Source organism: Nipponia nippon, unplaced genomic scaffold (assembly GCF_047370975.1).
Source record: "Nipponia nippon isolate SJK-2023a ecotype South Korea unplaced genomic scaffold, ASM4737097v1 scaffold_2, whole genome shotgun sequence".
Taxonomy (NCBI): domain Eukaryota; kingdom Metazoa; phylum Chordata; class Aves; order Pelecaniformes; family Threskiornithidae; genus Nipponia; species Nipponia nippon.
In genome coordinates this window covers 114,675,123-114,698,004 of record NW_028262336.1, presented here as the reverse complement: position 1 = coordinate 114,698,004, position 22,882 = coordinate 114,675,123, and the positions used below count along the sequence as shown (strand labels likewise).

Sequence of the window (22,882 nt, the reverse complement as noted above, 5' to 3'; positions counted from 1 at the left end):
GCTTTGCAGTCATTTCATGCTTCATTCTCACTAAGGTGAGACTGGGACTTGATGGCTGAAAAGTCTAACGAGACAGGCAGAAGAGTGGTGCTCATTGGAAACAGCACCTAAAATAGTGTGTTTGGTTTCTAAGATAAAAATATAGAAATTCAGTTCTCCTCAAATTCCTGAGAACAGTAATAGCAGTAAGCTTTTTTTTTTTTTTCCCCAGTTGCAGCTGCTGAGAAGATGGCAGGAGGTTTTTTCTCACTGTGGCTCTTGCCACAGATACCTATGTCTCTGTCACCCTGAGAGTGGTCAAATACAACTCATTTTGTATGACTCTTCTCTGAGGACAGCTGAGAAACATTAGCTAGGACAGTGGACTTCTATCACCTTTTATGGAGCATCTTAAGCTGACAGTGAGGTACTTTGTGAAAAAGGTAGGCACAGACGTTCAGCTGAGTATCTTTACTTGTAGAAGTCACTCCATTGTGACTCCTGATGTTTTTTTACCATTTCTTAATCTTAAACTGACATCTTAAATTAATCAGTTGCTGTCATGAGGTCTTGCTGCTTGCAAGGAAGAAAATGCAGCAACATATCATAAGGAGTAGAATAACAGGAGAAGACCATGTCAAATATAGTTCCTCCTATCCATCTTACCATTATATGTTCATAAAGGATGAGATTCAGCCTGGCATAAATGAAAAATTGGAGAAGTCTGATAGTGCAATCTCTTCAAACATTACCAAATTTGAATCAGTCTCCAAAAATGCCAGATATGTTCAATACTGCATTATGAAAGATCTTGGTTTAGCTGCCCTGTTACCCACTGAATAGAACATACATTTATATAGCACATTGAGACATGGGGCTGGTTAAGAACCAGAAAACCTAATACTTGCCATAAGTCCAACAGGATATTTTGCTTTCCATGATTTGTCAGTGAGAGTCCTGACTGTTTTTGGAGGTCACAGTAACATCTCTTCTGGGGATAGGTGATTCAGCCTAGGGCTGGGTCTGCCTGTGGATGAAAGCTGTGAAATGCTCGGTCCAAGGCACAATATTTCTGCCACTGCTGGGACATGTTGAATGGAGTGAAAAATTAGAAGCTGCTGAAACAGCTGCCACCTGCTTTGTGCTGGAAGATTTTCGTGTAGTGAAATCTTCCTCTGTGTAGGGTGGCCAGAGTCTGTGGCCTTAATAGGCTGTCTAGTAATCCATCAGTCATATCAAATGCATTGAGATGGATATAGCGAAGGAACAACTTTCTAAGTTATAAGGGACTACACCCTATTTCTATTCAATAAGCACTGAATTGCGTCCAAAAGAGATATGTTTTTTTCTAGCCTCATTCTGGATGAAAATAATCACTCCATAGCATTCAGAAGCATAAAGTTAAAATGCCTTACGAATACGGCTAACGTATTATGTAAAAGAAAATTTAAATTTACTGGCCAACATTAGTGATGATGAATAATGTTTTCAATCCTGTTAAAATCAAGTCATCCATTCGAAAAACAAATAGATCATTTCTGCAGACAGTAAACTGCAGTGTTTGGCTTTTTCTTGCGGATGGAGTGGCATAAGGAGTGTCAATGACATGTGCCTGGATAACGTAACATAATGTCACTTAGAGACACCTGCACTAATGCAGTCTAGGGAGGAGAGGAGAGGGATGGCATGAGACCTGGCAGAGCTTCCCTGCTGTGGTCCCCACTACAAGCCATTACTCCCTGCCTTTCAGCAGCACTAATCCAACACTGGTGGAACCTCTGCCTGGCACTGAACCACCTCCTGTGCCCCGCCACGAAACCCCTACCTGTCTGTGCCAATAATACCATTTTCTCTCAGATGGGTGCCCCTAAATTTAGGAGTTACTGGAGAGGCAGGTGAAACAGCATCCAAACATCCTGCTGTGACAAAACCATGAGGTGAGTTCTGCTTCACCTAAGGTGCAAAAAGGCAAAAGGCTTTCTGCCAGCCATACCAGAAGTGAATGTTACCCTGTCTGAAAGCATTAAGTATTTTGGGGGCATGCATTTAAAAATGCTCATTTTACAAATTTTAAATTTTAAAATATTATTGTAAGTGCTTTCAGCAATATCAAATGTATAAAAACTATAGAGGGCTCAGGCTTCCTAATGTTTCTGAGGTGAGAGAGAGTTTTGAGGCAGTTGGCAGTGGGCTAAGCTTATCCTCAGAGCAATTCCTGCCATGTGGAGCAGCATTACACCGGTGCTCAGACACTTTTGAAAAATCCCACTCAAGCCCTTAAAACATGTATATTGAGTTGCAGGTGTTCGACTGCAGCAGCCTATTCACGTAATCCTGCTTATGCTGCAACCAGCAATAAAAATCGTACTTTAAAAAGTGGTACTGCTCAATGAGAACAGGATTAGGTAGTCGTTAGCGAAAATTAAAATAGCTTGGAGTTGAGAGAAACTGGTGTTTGTGCTTCTACTAAAGACTGTATACTGAACCGATATGAACAGTTACTCTAGGGACAATTTTATGTGTTTTTTATTTACAGCAAAGCTTTGTATAAAGCAGAGAAACCAGCGGAGTTGCCTTCCAGGGTCAACTGCTGCTGTTTTTACACAAGCAAAATAGATATTTAATTGCTCGTGCCAAGAAGTGTTTGCATACTGTAATTGGAATATCTTGCTGCAAAACAGCTTTCAATTTATATAAATATTTTAAACTACAGTCATCAGACCTCTAGCTGGTGTAAGTTGTCAGAACTTCTTTGAATTCAAAGTAGCTATGGCAATTTTTAGCAGCAGTGGGTCTCCCATTAATTGGGACTCCTGCTGTTCCTCAAGGTGTCAGTTTGGCTCATATTTGTTTACAAAGCTCAGTTCAAGTAACTAAGCTGCATACTTAGGATATACATAGAAGCTGTAAATACTCGGTGCCCCTGGAAATTAACCATCTTATTTGGATGGCTAAATGAAGAGTGTTATACTTATTTTAATTAGCCACAATTGAAAAGTATTTGAGTGCTGCTTTAAATTTCCCATCTCTAAACAAAGAATAACAATACATACACACTCTTGTAAAGGTACTTTATTCTTAGTGTTTGTAGAATATTTTGAGATATTGTTCTGGAGGAGGTGTTTTAAATGCAATTGGACAGGGGATTTTAAGATAACATTCATAAATGGTATTAGCTTCTAATGCAGCACACAACCTGCCCATAGCTTTTTTGCAAGACTTCTGGCTTTCTGCAGACCAGTCAGTTCCTCAGGGGTACATGGGTTTTGCAAGATGGAATTCAAGAGGCACCCACTGTCCTGGTGGATCCTGAGCTGAGCCTGGGCACTCAACCGAGATGGCCAGTCATGTCCTTTCTGTGATAAGCATGTATATAGCAATGGAAGAGTTTAGCAGGAAAGCCTGAGAAACCCATTGCAGAAGAGCTAATATTGTTGTGAAGACTCACAACTTGAATACTAGTAGTTCTTTATTTAATATAAATGCTGGGCAAGCTATCAGAGGAAGTCCCAAGGACTCTGTTCTGTTTGAACTATCAGCTACATGTGAAAATGTCTTGATATGTGCTGTACTTCAGTATTTGAATGAAATTTTTTCATACAAATAGCATTACAGCACACAAACCTTATAAATACCAGTACAAAAATTATTCCTATAAATTTTTGAATGTGTTTAAAAAAACATGATTTCAAAGTTGGCCCTTTGTCATTAAAATTTAAGTTGTTTTTCTTGTAAAAATGCTCTTGCATTAGCTCTCTTTTTTAGTATTTGCATTATTGATCCTTCAAGCCTTCTGAGTACAGAATGATATAAGCCTTGGCTACATCTTCCTCGTTAACGGAGTGCTTGTTTTATTCCTAATTTATTAAACATATTCAGCCAGTGCCACGCAGCTTTACACTTAATTTCTCTTGATGAATTGTCAAACACCCTTAAACTGCACTGCATTTGTGTCATGTTACAATCTGTCATCAGCACTTTTCAAAACATGGTTAAAATAAGCAGCTCAGAAGCTGGGCAGGTTTTAATTTTTTGCTTCGTAAGGTTGCATTTTAATTTTTCCCATTTAAAATCATTTGAATGGATGATATGAACAAGCTGTAAAAATGCACCCGCTTGCATTTCACTAAATATGTCTGAGACAGATCCTCAGCTGCATCCAGGGAGCACTAGGTTGTGCAGCGAGGGGAGGCTGTGGGGCAGCTGTGCCCTCCTCTTCCCAAGCCACCTGGGCTGGATACAGATTAGATCATGAGAGAATAACTGCAATTCACATCACTGAAATAAGGTCACTGAACTCGGCTTCACCGGGCTCTCTCTGTGCCTTGTCCTGAGGGAGGATACCCTCCAGCCTGCGCCGAGTGCCGAGGGCCTTGTCTGGGAGACGGCTGCGTCAGCAGGTAGCTGCAGGGAGAGACATCCAAAGTGCGAGGAAGAAAATTACCTTTGGGTTGCTTCTAGACATGTCATTAATTGCCGACACGTCACTGGCTGTGACATTGTGATCTTGGGAAAGCTTGGTCCTTCAGTGAACTCCTCCAGGTGCACCATCATATCCGTGGCTTCACTTCCCATTGTGCAGTAGTTTACTGATCTCCACTTCATCCCAGGCACTACTTATATAGTAGTATGTATACAACAAACTTACATGACTAAGTATTCATGGATTTTACTGGAATAAAAAGCAAATCCCTGTATTTTACCTGTTGGTCCGTACCTTGCGTATGGCCCACCTATGGTGCTTTGATCATTTAACATTCAGGTACTCTTTCTTTGATGTTTGCTGTATGTTCTGAGAACCTAAGGTTAAACAGAGGTGGCATCCCTCCACATGATGTGACTTCTAAGTGACTGAGCGATTTCTGAGGCTTTCAAAGCCCTGTGAGAAGGAGTTGTGAAAAGCCTTTTAAGGGTTGGGGTCTCTGCTTCTGCCTCAGTAACTGCAGTGGTGGCACCAGCGGTTCTCACATGATACGCTGTGCAATACAGCTGCAGTTTAAACAAAGCTGTCTCTGTGTATGTGGAGTCTCGTTAGTGAGTCATGTTACTTTTGCACATCCTGCTTGCTCATTATTTCAAGTGAACAACATCCCCAGTGCTAAGCAATGAAACAACAGTGCCGCCATCTGTAAAGATAACAGCAGAATTTCACCAGGAATCTGCCCAGGATTCGGGGAAATATTTTGCTATCATCTAATGTGCCAGTTGCACAGAATTTATGAGCCTAAGTTCAGGAAAGGGATTCAGGAAAATGTCAAACCTGTTTAAATAGCTAAGACATTTAAGTTTTCCTGGCAAAACTCTACCGGTTGCCTAAAAGATTGTTATTAAATGCTCCCAGCAGAGATCCTGCCTTTGTTGTAATGAGTACTTAGGGACCTGTCTGTGCCTTTAGGCCATTTAGTATTCAAAACCAGGTATTTTGGGACCTGACTTCATGGAGGAGGTCTCCTTTGCCACATGTGCTCAGGCCAAGGCTGACTCCTCTGAATTGCATTCCCAGATGGTGTTGAGTGGTGCTGATGGGTGGTGGTTTCCATCCATCCTGTGAATCACTCTGTATCCAAGGATTTTGGGGAACTGAAAAACTTAGGCAAAAAGCAGCTGTGGCTGAGACTGTGGATACTTGTTCAAGTCCAATCAGGCTGGAGAGAGCCTTGTCTACCTACTGCGTGTATTCGTGCTTTGGTCATTAGGCTGTTGAAAACAGGCTTGATTTTACCATGCATGATGCATTTTATGTTTTATTTTCTGGTTTCTAGAGATACTGTGTTGCTGTGCTGAAATGGGTGCTTAAAGGGGTGCATTAGGCAGAATTTGGTGCCCCCTCCCAGGCTGTTCCCCTATGGCTGTCTCAGACTTCCAGCAGTGCTTGTGATGTTGGCTGCTGTGGTCCCTAGCCTGGGCCTCTGTCTCATTCCCTCATGGTGCAGGGGCCTTTGTGTGTCTCTGTCAGCCTTGGAAATACCCCTCCTGTGGTTCAGCATGGAATTGCTAGGCACCATGGTGTTGTATGCTATAGCGTTCAGGTCATTTGTTGAATGTCTGCCTCACTGCTTCATACCAATTGAAGTCCAATGGATGGGTTGTCTGTTAACCATGGCTGTGACCCAGACTCACTGGAAGTCAAAGCAGACCTCTTTGCCAGCTTCCCTGGGCTTTGGGCTAGCACTCTACTGTGATTCTTTTGGGTGGCAGATGAGTTATCCCTGTCTGGAGTCATAGATGTTATTTTGCAAAGGACTGGGTAGTTGCACTGTCATCTGTCTGTGCAGTTTTATCTTTTGCTAACTGTGAAAGGCATATCTGCACTTGGCACCAGTAGGCTCTTTAAAAAGAAGAAGTGACACTGATTAACATTTTAAACTGCTTATTGCTATTTATTTATGGGGAGATGGAAAGTGATTTTGAATGAGTGAGAATGATTTAATTCTCATCAAGTTTTTCATATTGTAATTCTATAGACAGCTTAAAAAAAGCTGTGATCCATACATTGAAATCACTGTCTGTGCACTCAAGTAATCGTGAAGTGAGGTATCACTGTAACACAAGGGCTGCAGTTTTGGCTGAAGTGGCTTGACTATCTCATGTAAGGACTCTTGTTTTCTGCTGAGTAATAGAAAAGGCAGGATTGTGCAGTGACAGCAAGGATTAAGAGTCAAATATGAAAGCACTTGTCTGCTTTCTATTACTAAACCCTTACCCTTGCAAAGATGTCAATTCCTTTATTGAGGAACACAGTGTTCTTCAGTGGGAGTTTTGACTACGTGTGGTATTGAGGATACAGTCCTGTTTTTTAATGATGAAAGAACAGTTTCTGCCATGGATACTCAAGTTTCAAAATGCCTTCCTCTGTGGCAGAATGAAGCACTGTCTAGGATGAGTATGAGTGATCTAACCTAGCTCTGAGGTCTCAGGTATATAATTTTGAATGTAGTCACCATTGCACCTATCAGGATCTCAGTTATAACATTTCTGTGGGAGATACAGCAGTGTTGAGCGACGGTTCTCTCTGTTTTGCTGACCAGAAGGAAATTATTTATTTCCACATGTTGAGGTGGACCTGGATAACAAAGCAACAGAGAAAGCAGTGTGAAACTAAGCTGGTTTTACATGGCCTACTAGACATGAGAGGACAATAATGTGTTAAATTTCTAAACAATACAGTTTAATTTCAGAGCAATGATTGGAGCTTAAATCCACATTTACTTCTTCATCCTTTTTATTTCCATTTCTCTATTGTGCTGTGAAACTGTCTATGGATATGGCTAATAACCCAGCTAAATAACCCTCTCATGAATGGGTTTCATTTATTTATTTATTACCCTAGGATTACTATCAACCAGCTGCAGCTTCTCTAAATGACTGTGGGAAAATTTTCCTTGATAATCTTTAATGCTTTGAAAGATAAATTCAAACATTTGGCAAGTGAGAAAGCTCTTTCCCTTCAACATGGAAATTAAACATGAAAACTTAGATTAGTTTTCCAAAAAATCACCTAGTTGTTTTTTATTCATCTTAGAATATCCAGATAAAAGGTCTGAGTAGGCATTAACTTGAAAAGCTTGAAAAAAAAGTTGTAAGTTATCAAGTGACATCTTCACCCGAGGTAAGATAAAGATCGAAAAAAAATTTCTAAGGATTTTAGCATAAGGACTTTGTCTAATTCAATAAGCTTTAGTGTTCATACTTGAGAGATTACAGCTTAAAGGAAATAGTATGAAGATGCTTTTACAGATAGACTGATTGATAGGGCTTCCCATCTGCTTTAAAATAAGAGTGTGCTTAAGTGGCTCGTTGAATTGAGAGTTAGTGATATTCTTCGAGACACATTTCATTTTTCATGGGAGTGATCACTCCTGCCCACATCTGTAGCACTGTCAAAGCAGCTGTTTATGTTATTGCTACCCAGTGTGACAATTAGACACAGCAGCATTAAATTAGATCTTCGTTTGGTTCCTGTTGAAAAGAGAAGGAGTTTTGACATTGACTGTAGACAGCAGGCTCAAGCTATATGTCTAAGCCATTTTCAGAATAAGTAATGTTGCTCAGTGTCAAAGAAATAAAGTTTCTAGGATCATCTTTCATCTATGGCTCAGTCCCAATGTCCTTACAAAAGTAAAATTTACATTTAGTGTACTGGAAATTTGGCTGTAAAGTGGCAGGGCTGGCCACACAGTTACCTTTCTGAATAGGGCAAATGGGCCAAAAGCATAGGCTTTGTAACTAAAAGCTGAGTAGGAAAAATCTGTAGTAAATATGACTGTTTCAAAAACAATTGCTCCCGAGAACAAAAGGGACAAATGAACAATTTCATTCCAATTTTGTGATTGCTCCTCTCCCTCTGGAGTGTGAACCATAATTAGAGCACTTATGCAAAACCATATTTGTCAGCCTGGCTGCTAAATTCCCCTTAAAGCTTTCACCAGAAAGAGCAGTCTGATATCACTCCCACTACAGCCTACAGTTCTCATTTTCACTTTCAGGGACAGACAAGCAATTACTTTTATCTGTATTGAAAATCTTGCATAAATGTAACTACAGTGAAGCTAGATAAAGTCAGATGTACACACAAGCAGTTTCCAAAGTTCATGACCAGTCAGCAAAGACCTGTCTCAGTTCCAGCAGGAGCTATATGAAAGGCTGTTACTAGACAGTGAAGGTATGTCCTGAAGCTGACATTTGTCCCACAAACAGGGTCAATGTTGTAAGGAATGCTCCATAAGCTGTGAAATACCATCGTCTATACCTGTTTGCCAGGAACATATCTCTCCTAATGAGTGAGAGAAAAGTTTCCATTCTAAGACCAGAAGGGACCCCCAGGAACGAGAGACCAGCTGTCTCTAGAGAGGATGAATCACAAGCCCCAGTGGCTTCTTGTGCCGTAAGATCTGATGGAGCCCTGCCACCACAGGATCTCTCTTCCCCAACCCTTCTCCTAGTGCTTTGAAAGTGTTGGATCTTCTCATAATTGAGGAGGGGAAGATGCCATTGACAGACATAGCTCTTGCAGGATCCCACTCAGCCCTGACAGACAGATCTTGACAGCATTAAACAAATTCAGAGAGACAGAAAACTCCATCTTTCTCAACCGCATATTGATCCTAAAGAGCAGTAGTTAAACTACTGGCACGTCACAGATACTTCTCTCTCTTTGGAGATGAATGGTGCTTCAAGGATATGAGGCCACTGTTCCACAGGACTCTGCACATCTGCAAACAAGCCTGGACAGACACCCACCAGAAACTGTGTACATGTCTGATAGGCATGGATGCACTGGGGACCTCTGAACATGAAACGAGGAAGAGAAAAGTTTATTATTATGAATTATGAATAAATATTGATGTAGTTGTGTACCATTGGGATATGTGACTGTTTAGGCTCCTAGTAATAAAGATAGGAAGTTGTACACTTGAACAAGCACAAAAGATCCTCAGGAGGTGATGAAGGCTGCATAAACGCCTTGGCAGAGTAGTTATCAACTGATTTTAAAATGTCATACAGTGGCTGTAGTTCCTACTATAAATCCAGGTGCCTTACATCTGGGTTTGTATGGTAATGTATACTGTCTACCCTCTGCCATCCAGTCTTAATGCTCTCTGGGCACCTAAAGGAAAACCTCTGAGCATGGACAGAAGCAACCCCATCCTGGGACCAGTCGTGTCCCTTTCTTGCCTGAGTTTCGCTGCAGTCCCAGCAGCCTTGAGTTCATACAGAAGCGACAATTCTCTGCTTTAGCCTTCGTGTCAGCAACCCACCTCTGCCTGCACAGATCCAAAGTCTCTCTCAGGTACTTCTATCACCTGAAAAAAAGAGCACTAAACATGAGATAGAGGGCATTGCGTGTCATGGAGCCCCTTTCAGTCTGTTGTGCCTATGGCACTGTGCGGCTAGTAATGCAGGATTCATCTTTCATCCAGTGGTAGCATAACATGTATAAACCCTCCAGGGAAAAGTCCTCAGGACGTCCCAACTACCTGCTGGTATCTCAGCACCCAGCAAATGGGCTGGGTTTTGTCTTCCCAGCACTTGAGCTTCTGCTTGGCTGCACTGTCCCCAGGTTTCCCCAGAGACGATGCCCTCCACCTCCACCTTCCTCCTCCACACCGCGGGTGCCCTTCAGGCTGGGAGACAGGGTGCTCTCCCAGGGTAGCAGGGCAGTCCCTGGAGTCACAGCACTAAGCTAGACCCCAGGTAGAGACTTAGCTACTGTGCAAAAGTAGCAGGACTCCAGAGCCTCCATCCCAAATGTACGGATGTGCCTACAGCAGGTGATGAAACTTCGGACGGGCAGGACTCCTGGCACCTCTTTGTGCACTGTTTTCTATTGACTGGCTCTAGACAGCATCATGGTCAGCGAGCAAGCTGTTAGCACTCCTCTTCAGCTCTGCCTCGCTCTGCCTCACACTGCCTGTTTCTGGAGCCTTAGCCCATAGCTTGTGTGGGATCACTCTGAAGTGCTGTGTGTCAAAACTGTATGTGACACAGTGACTGGCAGCATCTAGCATAGGCCGTCCGGATCTTGCCTCTTCAGTATATGGGAATATATTTTCCCATCTGCTTGAAAAATCAGCCTGGGCCCACACTAAACATATTCTAAATATAGATTCAAATAAATCTGTGTAAATCATTTATAATTCCAGGCAGAGTTTTATCATCATTTTGCAAAAATAGTTTTGGTTGGTTGATAGAATTTTCTTATTAAAATCCAAGCCATTCTGAAAATCATTTCTACACTGGAAATACATTTTTCACATTTGAAAGTAACCACAATTATTTGTGCTGCCAAGGGCTTTGAAATATGGAAATGAGAGGTTTATTTAGTGTGTGGATCAAGCTTATAAACAGCTTAAGTCCTCATTCCTTCTAACATCTTAACAGCTGTGCAGTTTCTTACAAAATATGTTTTATCGTTTCAAGAAATGCTGTTAACCTCGCAGTTTTAAAACTGAATGAACAAGGCCTCTTGGACAAATTGAAAAACAAATGGTGGTACGACAAAGGAGAATGTGGCAGCGGGGGAGGTGACTCCAAGGTTAGCCTCAATGTCACCAAAAGCGGGTAAACAGTATGTAAAGTAATTGGTGCATCTGCTGGGGTTTTACCTGTGACGAAACAGCTTCACCAGTAGCACAGCACTGCTGGTACCTGCAGTTGAAATCTAGGTGTATGCAATTACTGTCAAAGCAAAAATATTTGCATTTGTTTAAGTGCCCCAAGGGGAACTCATAAACAGTCTCTGCTATGGGATCTATCACCAGTTTTCAGAAACCTGCATCTTCTGAAATCGTGATGAGCCTTTTCCAAGATTGCTTTAGTGAACAAGCGGTCTGAAACCTTCAGGAGCAAATACCAGCTCAGACTTTTTTCTACTATATGTCACTACCCATAAAAATATTTTTTAGTGACAGTAGAGGAAGAGGGTGAAAATCAGTGTGACTGCCTCCTAGCAGTAAGCTAATGCATGGTCCAGGCTCAGGGATGCACTATTGATACAAACAATACTGGTACAAATTGCAATTTTCACATGAGTATCCAAAATAGGAGGACAAATTTCAGCTAAAATATCTTCATGATGACATTTCCTGATATCTTACCAGCAAACTGAAATCCATGGTGGTTCCCTAGGCAGAATTTATCAGACAGGAGTTTTAGGCTGAATTTTAGGCTGAGGTGATGGCAGCTTCTTATTCTTCCTGCATTTCCATATCTTCCATATGGCCAGTGCCACTACTTCCTTGCCTCCTCACAGCTTCCTTTTGGGAAACTGCCTTGTGCTGAAAAGAAGCAAAGATGTGGAAGATGGTGAAGTGGGGGAGGATGAAGATATTAAAAATACCCCTTCTGTGCCAGGCAGTATGTAATAATATTTATTTATGTGCTTGTGTGTGAACAATATATAAGAGAATGCTGCACAGGTAACTGTGCAGGCACAGAGCTAGTCAGATATAGATGACTAAATTTGACTGATTTGTCATACACAGTTTATGTAGCTTTCTTTACAGTTGCCTACATATATTTTTTCTTACTATTTTCTCTCCTTCTTTAGTCCTCCTGCTCTTTCATGCTGTGTCCTGGCCTCAGGGACCATCCCTTGGGCTGTTCTGCACTCACCCAGAACTGGTCTCCTAATCCTCTTCACTTTGCCTTCGATCCTGCTGCTCTACCTATTTTCCCCCCACCGCTCTACTCGCCAGCAGTCACAGTTTCAAAAATGGTCTCTATTTTCTCTTCCAAAGTGCTTAGGCATATTAGACCTGATAGCACTTACCTGCAAGTGGAACAGACACTAACTTCTTGTAAGAAAGTTGACAAGTGAACCATAAATTACCCATGTTGCTACTATTGTATGCTCCACCCAAGCCTGAACTTCTGCATTACTGAGGGAGGGGTGTTTATTTAATTTTTTAAATGTCAAAGGCAGGGAGTCACATCATTAAAAAACCTCCATTTTCTTAGAATACACTCCTCACAAACCTGCTGTGGTTGGAAGGTGAGATAAAAGCTAGGTAGCAAACTAAGGATGCTTTTAACTTACTTTCCCTGATTACCAGCCACTTTGAGTCACGAAGCAGGAAAAGGGGAGCAGCTCATGGTAGAGGGACAGGCCAGCTTCACCAGGGAAATGTCTGGAAGTGCTGAAGGGGCGAGATTAGTGTGATGCCAAGTGACAGAAAAAGGAATGGGGGAAAAAAGTAGAAAAGAAAGGCAAGGAGTATGGTCCATGGAGAAAGAGGGAGGATCTGTGAATGCAGGAGGGAGAAAGGAACACATTGCCAATGGAAATGAACAATAGGTGACACAGGCAGTTCAGGATGCAATAGAAAATATGGTGGGCAAGGCAGTGTTAGCAAAGGATGAACGTGATGGAGCTCAACCTGTGGTCCTAGGACTATATACAGCCTACCAGGAGCATTCATCTGACCTCAGGCCGGTTTCTTGGCACACTTTTTCCCAGGCACAGTTGAGTGAGTAGGCAGTACCCGTGCTCCTGGGAAGTCCCAGGTCTATCATGCGCCCACACTGCCCACGTTCAGTAGGACCAGGTACATCATGGAGATAAGGAGGCACTACCATGCTTCTCAAATTCTGCACTGCAGCAGCATCTGGACTTGTTTTTTAAACTACAGCTACTCTGACTCCTCAAAGTGTTAGTTAGCCATTTATCATCTACAAAATCCATTTTCTTGTTCAGGAACAGCCTTGTAGGTTCTGATGAATTAAAGTCAACAAGACCCTTTCTACTGAATTAATGGAGCTCTAAATATTTTAATTTTATATGCTAGCAAATCATCATTAGTGGAATAACCAGGACATCATGCACTGTTCTTGTAAACCTGACAACTACCAACAAGACCTGAAGTAAGCTTTTAAGCATCTCTAGCTAATACTTCTTTTCATTGTATGAATTTAAAAAGAACAAACCCTGACCTTTGTTAGCAGCTCCAGTCTAAATTACAGGGCTTCCTACTGTTATGAACGAGAATAAGAACATCCTCTTCTCCTGAAAGAAATACAGCACCTGAGACTTGACTGATAAATGTGATGTTACTATTTGAGATTCACTAGTCAGAATATGAGAGTCTAGACCCAGAATAACCCTTCATGATAGTACAGAGGACTACAGGAATCAGGGAGTTTAATGAGAGCTCAGCAGTTCTCCAAAGGTTTGTGTTGCTCTGTAAAATAAGATTTCTCCTACCTCCATTCTGTGCGCTTAAAAGGTCATCTCTAGCCTCCCCATTTATTGTTCCCTTTAAGGAACGATCTTCCAAAATTCAGAAAGAAGTTCAGAGAGCTGCCCTGTGTGAACTACCTGTGGTTTAGTGACCTCAGTAATTAAGTCGTGTTTGAAGATAAAACTGAGGTCCCCAAGTTGATTGAGTGCTTTTGAAAGTATTACCTCAGATCTTAACTGTATACCATCATCCTTTCATGTGATGCATGGGCAGGTATTTAAACACAGTTTCTGCCACTCTGCTCCATTGTTTTTATAAAAGTGTGAGCAGAAGGAAGCTGTGCTGATGGGGCTCTCCTCCAGTCTCTGCTGGCAGCCCTCGAGAAAACACGGTGGCCCTTTTTTTTAATTCAGCGGATGAGACTGACCTTACACTTCATTAATGGCTCAGCCATGAGTGGGTAATGAAAATGCTCCTAAAGCATACTCGTGATTGCTTTTTTGAAATCCCTGTCTACCAAAATTCTGTATTGGTTTCAGAGTCACTCAGTATTGTAATTTAAATGCTATAATTGCCCATTCGTTGTCCTGAACACAACTAACTCGGAACTTCATTAATGCCATTTTAAAGCACTGTGATTTTGCTAATGCTGCTGGCACAAGATCCAGCCTGAGGCTCTTAAAAACCAGCCCTTCTAACAGCAAGACAGGATAGGAGGAAATGAGTAAGAAGCCAAGAGAGGAGGTAGAAGGGCTGAGAACATGATGAAAAGGTAGAAAACCAGTGTCCCTGCGCCCAGGTCGGGCTGCGCCACCACTGACTTCAGCACGTGGGTGAAGAACAGGGTCTCCTGTGCTGTCACACAACAGTTTTGCACTGTGGCTACATGGGACAATTTCTTCTCCATATATAAAGGGTAATTTTAGTTATTATTTCTCATATATTATGGTTACATGAATTCGAGGCAGATGGATCCTGTTTATATATAACAAGGGAGATTCTCGGCAGCTGTACATTGGAAAAACTGCACCGATTTTCACAAACTCTGCTAGTTTACTCTAGTTGAAAATTCAGTCCAACACTAGTAATTCAGGAATCACTAAATAACTTGGAAAAAACCCAAATCTATAGTCATTTTCCATTGTAATATTAGGTATACAAGACTGAACTCGATGGGAAATTTAATTCTAAATGCTGGATTTATCCTCTGTATGTGACTTAAGTACATTGCTCTTGCTCATGTACAGCAGACCATACTGATTTTTAGTTTCTGTCCCCTTTAATACCAGTGGGACTATTCACCAACTGATTGTGTAAGCAGTGTAGTAACAAGTTGTAGTCTCTTGAGTTTGTGACTGACATGGTCAAAATGATGCTGATTTGGAGAGGATATTTTCAAAGAAAGAAAAGACGCCTATATAAGCAACTTGCCCTGAAAGCCAAGGTGATCTAGGCATTCATGTCCCATGGGAGCTGTTGAAAATCTCCTACTAAAATAAAAAAAACAAACAAAACAAAGCCTAAAATACATGAAAATTCACTACACCTGCAATCACTGACTGTGATTGCAAACAGGTATATATGTTGCTATTCTGAAAAGCGTAAGCAAAAATCTTCCTTTTCCACTCTGCAGCCCCTCAGTCTGGGCTTCTCATATTGGACCATGTACATTTCCCATCGCAGTTGGCTGATTTAAAGGGGGACAAAAATCCTGTTCTGAAAGTGTAAAATATTTTTAAATTTAAATTTAAATATATTTAAAATATTTTAAAATTTAATTTTAAATTTAGCTCGGAGGGCTTCTCCCTCATCACAGCTAGGACTGTCTGAGGTGGGGTGCAAAGGACACTTCGTGTCTCATTCACACAGCCTCGCTAGGGCAGGTGAGAAAGTGAGGGGCAGTGGACAGGTTTCCCCGAGCTTGTACAGCACCTTGATTCAGAAATTGTTTCAGCAAAAATATTAGAGAGGAGAAACAAGGGCCTGGCCTCAGACACATCATTGGCTGTATTTCAGTGAAAAGCGGGAATTGCCTCATCTATGCTGGCCATTGCCATTGCATTCAGTTATATATTGAGGATAATGTGGCAATTTTAAGCATGAAATTGATTGTTTTTCCCAAAGGAAAACCTGAGAGCTTCCTCACAGAGACAATGCAAAAAGGATGACATTAAAGCAACTACAGCTGCAAAGAAGAAAAAATTCCTGCCTGTATCAGGCTTTATATACCTAAACTGTTAGTGCTGAAAAAACAGGCAAAGGACTGGAAGACATCTGTTTTCTGACTTGTCCCAGCTTGCTGCTGGTCTTGATACTTCATATTGAGTCCTAATTATCACTTTAATCGGTTTAATCTGCAACAGCTCCACAGGCTTCTGATTTTCCATGTGAGAACAGTACCTGGATGTCCCTTATCTTTGTCATAACCAGCCCCGTTACACTGCTGGGATTTAGGAGCATTGAAATGTGGCTCAGTGCCAATGCATGACATGTTACAGATGACAGCTATCCAAATAATATTAATTATTTCACACTTGTACTAGAAGCAAACAGAGGATCATATTGACAGGAAACTTGCCAGCATCCCAAACTGCTACCCACTCATTTCACAGCTGTGGGACTCTCATATTCCACTACCAACCTGCACAACCTGCTGCCAGGAAGCCTGAAGATAAACTGTAAGTTTGAATACTGGAAAAGATCAAGAAATAGGTGTTTTCTGTTCTGGAAGCAGAGTATTATATATAATTAAATATCTGGGATTTGGAAAGTGGATGAAGCATTTTCTTTAGTTAAAGGGATCACTTAGGAGTACCTGGGAATCCTCTCACCCAGCTGTAGCTGTCAAAAATTGTCATTTCTCCGAGGTGCCAAGGCTTCCTCAGTAATAAATGAAAAGAGATGGGCATCTCAACAGCATGCTCCATCCTTTGTTAGAACTGGTATCTAAGCCCACTTTTTGGAGGTACCTATCTTTTTTCCCTTAACTGCAGGGAGGCCTAGACTTGGGGCATAACTTATGGGTGAAAAATCTGAAGTTAAGTGAATCCCCCCCTTTATGTATATATACAAAGAGTAATCAGAATGCATGAAAAGACAGGATCTCTAAAGCTAAGACTAGCATACGAGGTTCAGGAGCTGCTATTTGTGTATTAAATATTTATATGCAAACATGCACAAATATATTAATACGTAAGGATTTGGGGATTTCCAGTTAAACCAGTTATAGAGTGTCTTTCACAGTAACTATTTTAGTAGGTTCAGTTACACTATACTAATTAATGTTTGCACTGGTTATTTGTTTATTAAGCCTTGAATTCATGAGTTAACATTTTAGCAATGCATGGATTATGGTGTATTTACGAGAGATTAATTTTCCTGTAGGAATCTGCTGGCACACACAGATTCAGGTCCTATGTCATATAACATCACCAAAAGGCTGTCTATCACATGCCACTTCTGTTTATCTACCTCCTCCTCTGGTATATATTGTATTTTCATGCACACCTGCACATAAATAGATATCCATATGCCTACCACATTAAGAATTGGACAGTCAATGATTCAAAGTGGAAAGTACATAAAATAAGTCTGTTAATCATTTCGTAGGTTTTTAGAAGATAAACTGGTGCAACTACATGGAGTGGGTTATTACCATAATAGTCTGAGATTATTCACTGAGTTTAAGTAACCTCAGTGTAAACCCATAGCGGTCCATGGCTTTGAGGTATCATATTAGGTTTCATCTCAATATTAAACCCTATTACATCACCCACAGCAAATACCACTAGTAAGAGAAGATATTCCAAGTAGTAATTTATCATCAGCCTGGGACTGAAAGCCTTGAAAGACTTATGTGAATAAATGAGATTTAAAGAAAAACTTTGAATTTGAAAATAATGTCAAAAAGGAAATGAAAATGAAAGACTGACTGTCATGTTCTTCTTAGCTGAGGATAAGGGCATCACAGCTCTCCCCCGAGTTCTCTGCATGCAGACCTCCCAATTACAGGTCTGTGCCAAGTGGTTATGGTCAGCAAACTGCACGAAGCATCTCCTTTCTCTTGCCAGGATAATTTTGAGGGCAGTAAATGAAATAGCTATAGCCAAGTCATATTATTAGTTTGTATGCGTACAAACTAAAAATAGATTGACAGCAAGGAACACAAATGAATATGTTTCTTTGTATCCGGTTGTATTATATATGTCTCTGAAGGGTATGTTGTTAATATATCTAAGCCAATAGTTTTGGGTTCACAGTAATTGCATACTATTTATTTACAAATCTTCCCCAGCAGTATGTGCCTGTTACCTAAAGCGATGGAGCAGGTCCCGGTCGTATGTCTGTCTCTAAATCTGGGCCAACAGTACATGACATAGCACCCACTGTGGCCTCTGCTCTGTCACTTTGCAATGCGATTCTATGTAGTTTTACTTGAATAACATAAAATAACATATATAATGTTATTTATGTTATTTTCCACGTGAAGAACTCCTGTAAACCTTGCCGTTTTGAAACTCAGTGAGGCAGGCGTCTTAGACAAGCTGAAAAACAAATGGTGGTACGATAAAGGTGAATGTGGACCCAAGGACTCTGGAAGTAAGGTCAGTCGCTGCAGTTCGGGACCTACTATCGTGTTCACAAAGCAGTAAAGGAAGTAATAAACAAAATGACTTAGAAATAAAATAAGCAGCTGTAGACACAAAACGAATCAGCTTCACCCCATCTTGATGGGGGTCACACTTTAATTTAAAGAAGCACTATTGCTTTTTAAAGTCTTCAGTGGTATAAATCATCAAACATCATCCTACATGTGCAGGGCATCTGTTGAAGAGTTACAAGGCAGTGTTTTGGTTTTGGGGAAGGCAGGTTGGTTTAGTTGTTTCCTTCCTGCCTCGGGGGGATGGACTTTCCTCATTGACTGCTTAGGAAATGTCCCTTCACGCCTTCTCCTTTCGGAGCTGGCCTCCCTCAGCGGTTTTCTGAAAAGGAGAAATGCTAGTGGGAAGGATTGCCTTTCATCGCTGCCCAGGGTGGCTGTGCCTGGCTCCCTTTGGGAAGGTCCCTGGATCCTTGAGGAGCCAAGGAAGACTTAACTTGAGCTTTGAAGTGAAAGGCTTCGATAATTAATAGCTTTCTACAGCTTCCAGTGTTTACCCTAGTCCATTCCCAAACAGTAATCCTGACAGCTGCAGGGAGTGAAGCCTTCTCTATTTCTCTCTATCTGGGGACAAACACAGAAGCGGGTGTTTTCTGATGGCTGGGAAGCACCACAGTCAGTGCCAGCCCTGTATTTGGGGAGTCTGAAATTTCTTCACAGTGCCTGTCTCCATGCCAGCCTGTGCTGTCCAGAGCTAAAAGTAAAGCGTGACGGGCAGTGACTGCTTGCTGCCTGCATGTCCTGAGAGTTACCCTGCTGGGTAGCAGGTAAAATTAACTTGGGAAACAAACTGCCAACACATATTTCTTTTTCTGGCAAGTGCTTTGGAGAAAGGAGTGAAAAGCGGTTACGAGGATGGCAGAGTACCTGTAAATGACAGCTGAGAAAGCCTCAACCCACCACGTACATTAGGTCAGGTCTTTCTCAGTCCTGCCTCCTTCTTGTTTGCAAGCACCATGTTAGCAATTGCCACCAGCGGAACACAGTCAGCTCCAAGATATTCAGAGTTCTCTTAGCCAGCTAAAAAGAGACAGACAAAGCAGAAGCCAGCTATAAGCCCCAAACACCTCTATACGTCTGTGGGAATTGTTAACTGTGCTAATCTACTGATTACACAATAAATAGTGCCTCTTTAAATTAAACATCCAAATGTTTTGCTTTCTTCATAAGTTAAAATTTCATAGAGATTACAATCAGAAGTTAAGTACTGTCCTTACTTAAGGTAAAGATTATATAGTCTGCGTAAGAATAAACCTTTATAAGTATACGGAAGTCAATCCTGAGAGTTCCTTGAGAACTGTGCTAAAAATGCACATGCATTTCAAATCAAAAAATATGATTTGTAACTGAGCAGTGAAGTATAGAGAAATGTAGAATAGTTATTTACTACAGTACATCCAAGAAGGTGATCATTTATAAAATGATGCATATTTAATAATTTGCTAAAGAAAGTTCTCATTGTTGTCTAAATTAAGAATAATGTGTAAGATTTCAGAAACTGCTGTTTAAAATTGTACTATTACTGAGCCTTAGTAGTCCATGGGCATGTTCCAGAACTGTATCTATAATAAAATAAAAACAAAATACAGTAATCGGTAAGAGGCAAATATATCATGATGTGTATGGTACAGTGTGCACTTTCAAAGGAAGTGTTTATTCAAAGAAATAACTTAAGCCTCACATGTTATTTTCATCTGTTATTTAAGTATCAGAAACTCAATCTGGATCTTTTAAATTAACAGCAATGCCTACCACAAGTACAATTACTGTTTTCATAAAGATCAAGCAGAGTCTGATGTAAATGGATTTCTGGATTTCAAAGCTTTTAAAAAGCTTTACGTAAATGCAGTTTTGTATCAGTGCTAAAATATCGCCTGAAGAGAGCCAGACATGTCATTGTTTAATTCTCCACTTAGTGGAAGTAATGCTTTGCAGTAAGCGAGCAATGATATCCTGATGTGTTGGCAATATACTTAGAATATTTTTTATGCCGACCAGGAAAATTAGGCACTTAAAATATATTTTATAGATCCAGACAGGTCAAATTTTGTGAGAAGTATGTAAACAACTGTCATTTAATTTCAGCTAAACATTGTTATCTATTTCTATTTCCGATGTTTTAACATGTAGCATGTGCTCCCGGGGGTCTGGTTGCCGGGGTTAACTGTGTCGCTTCTGTTTCCCCAGGACAAGACGAGTGCCTTGAGTCTCAGCAACGTTGCTGGAGTCTTCTACATTCTGGTTGGAGGCTTGGGCTTGGCAATGCTGGTGGCTTTGATAGAGTTCTGTTACAAGTCCAGGGCAGAGGCGAAACGAATGAAGGTGGCAAAGAGTGCACAGACTTTTAACCCAACTTCCTCGCAGAATACCCAGAATTTAGCAACTTATAGAGAAGGTTACAACGTATATGGAACCGAAAGTATTAAAATTTAGGGGTAGGACTTAGGGCCTACTACAGTGAGTGGGTGATGCATCTTGTAACGCAGTGTTGTGACATGTCTGTCTAGTGGTGCTTGCTTCTGAATAGAGCTTTATATTTTGGAAAACTTCAGTGCAAAGTGGTTCAGTTTTTTTGGCTGCAGATGTACAGTATACTATTCTATGTTGCTAATAGACATCTGCATTGCAAGGAATTTTTAACATAAAAAATACATTTTTAACAACTCAATGTTGTCGAATCAGTTGGGAGATGACAACTATTTGAAATCATAAAATATATATTCAGAAGGCCAATGTTTAATTACTTGATTGGCCAGTCTATTTTCCTAAAGGTTTGCACTCTACTAGTGACAAATTGCTGTAAGCCTTTATTATTCGATGTTGACCCTAACTGGGACTTCGATATAATCAAGATTTAGGATAGGCAATGTCACTGAACCATAGTTAACCTAACCGGAAGACAAGGCACTGTTACAAGAAGTCTAAATGTTGTTTTACCTTCTCTCCCTCCTCCCCACCCTATTCCTTCACCCTCCCTTTGGTACATGTTTTATGCTAATTGTGTGGCATTTTTTTCACAATGTCCTGCTTCAGGTCAACCTTTGCCCACTATAATAACCCCAAAAAGTCACTAACCAGTGAATAGACCTTGACTATCATCCTCAGCTTTCAGTAACTTACCCCCTTACCTAGCTCAGGACTAGTGTATTTTAGATTGTTCACGCAGTGATTTCGGAGACTGAACTACTGATGCTGTCAAGCTGCATCCTGCGTAGTTTCCCTGAGTAGGCATGCAGGGATGATTTACTAATGTACTTGTTCTCATCCATGCAGTGAGTATCTTGCCAACTAATCATTAGTCAAATCAGCTCTCTGACCTTTGGAAATGGCACATAGCAGCAAATTGAACTTCTAAATATAACTTTCACTTAGCTGCCAAGCTGTACTGGCTGCTTTATAAGCGAAGGTGCAGCTAGGACCCTGCCCTTTCGTGCTACCTAGAGCTCCCTTGCCCTTGCAAATAGCAAGCCACATGTCTCCTCTGTTAACAAAAAGCTTGAGGTACATTTTCCTGAAATCACTGAACCATCTCTATAGTGGAAGTAAAAAACAAAAATTTAGGGAAAGGAGATGAGGAATATAATTTTTATGTTGCCACCTAGAAAAAATTTTTGGAGGAAACAACTGGATATACAATTATTATTTTTTATTTATTATTTATATAGCGCTGGAGTACACGGCGCTGTACAATAGGTGAAGTGTGCCAAACACATAACAGGTCCCTGTCCCGAGGAGCTTACAGTCTAAAGGCACAGCCGGTACAGTACCGAACCATAAAGTACAGAGCAAACACAGAGTGAGCAGAGAATGGTGTTTGAGCATGATAGCTGGAGCGCTGCAAGGAATAGGTGGGTTCTGGAGGGGCGAGGGAGGGGGCTTGGTGTACGCTGGCTGGGAAACTATCCCAAACATACTGTCACTGTGTAGTTTTCTTTTGTTCCCTGTTGTACAAAAAGTCATGACCCTGGGTATATTTTAATTGTAACAGAGCTGTCTAATTTCCCTATGTAAAAAAAAAAAACAACACTTAGCTGTGCACTTTCTTCACTAGTGAAAATGTGAGGCATAGTAGGTGTCAGGGTGACTCCAAGAGTGTAGGCCAGTGTTCATTACTGTGAACTGGGAATCAGGACTTCCAGATGCTAATATTAATCTCCCAAGTTCACTGCCTGTTGTCAGTAATAAGGGTCTTAAAAAGAAATAATCCTGTGCAAGTAATTGTGCAAAATACAAATGAAGATATCTTTTTCCTTTAAATTCTTTAGTGATGTGCCCACAACTGAGTGTCCCCAGACTGGTATAAAAGTAAGGGTCCAAGAAAACGTATTCCTTATTAAGTTTACAAGGTGCAATGCATCCAAAACATAGTCTTAAAGAAAGCAAACAAAAAACCAAAGCTTTCATTCACATACTGACCTAACCCAAACTGGTTTAGCATGCTAAACATGGCATGACTTGACAATCCCCTGAGTTGCCACCCAGCTCTGTGATTCCAGTGCAGCAAACACTATGATTATACTTGTAGAATTTATTTTAGCCTTACTTTTTTCTTGAAATAAAAATC

At 40.9% G+C, this 22,882-nt stretch overlaps 1 protein-coding gene across 6 annotated transcripts in view; it reads left to right on the top strand.

Annotated features, from left to right (window-relative positions):
- GRIA4 (glutamate ionotropic receptor AMPA type subunit 4) overlaps nt 1-22,882 on the top strand; it is a 236,133-nt gene that overhangs the window by 206,474 nt on the left and 6,777 nt on the right. Inside the window, exons 14-16 of one of the 6 annotated variants that reach the window (XM_087756033.1) lie at nt 18,148-18,262; nt 20,506-20,640; nt 21,984-22,166. The exons of 1 other annotated variant lie outside the window; for it this stretch is intronic. In XM_087756033.1, the coding sequence (XP_087612159.1) occupies nt 18,148-18,262; nt 20,506-20,640; nt 21,984-22,118 (385 nt within the window). In that variant the 3' untranslated portion in view covers nt 22,119-22,166. Of the gene's footprint in view, nt 1-10,899; nt 11,015-18,147; nt 18,263-20,505; nt 20,754-21,983; nt 22,167-22,882 lie in introns of all 6 variants that reach the window. 4 more of the 6 variants (XM_009476843.2, XM_009476844.2, XM_087756034.1 and 1 more) reach the window with 4 other exon arrangements.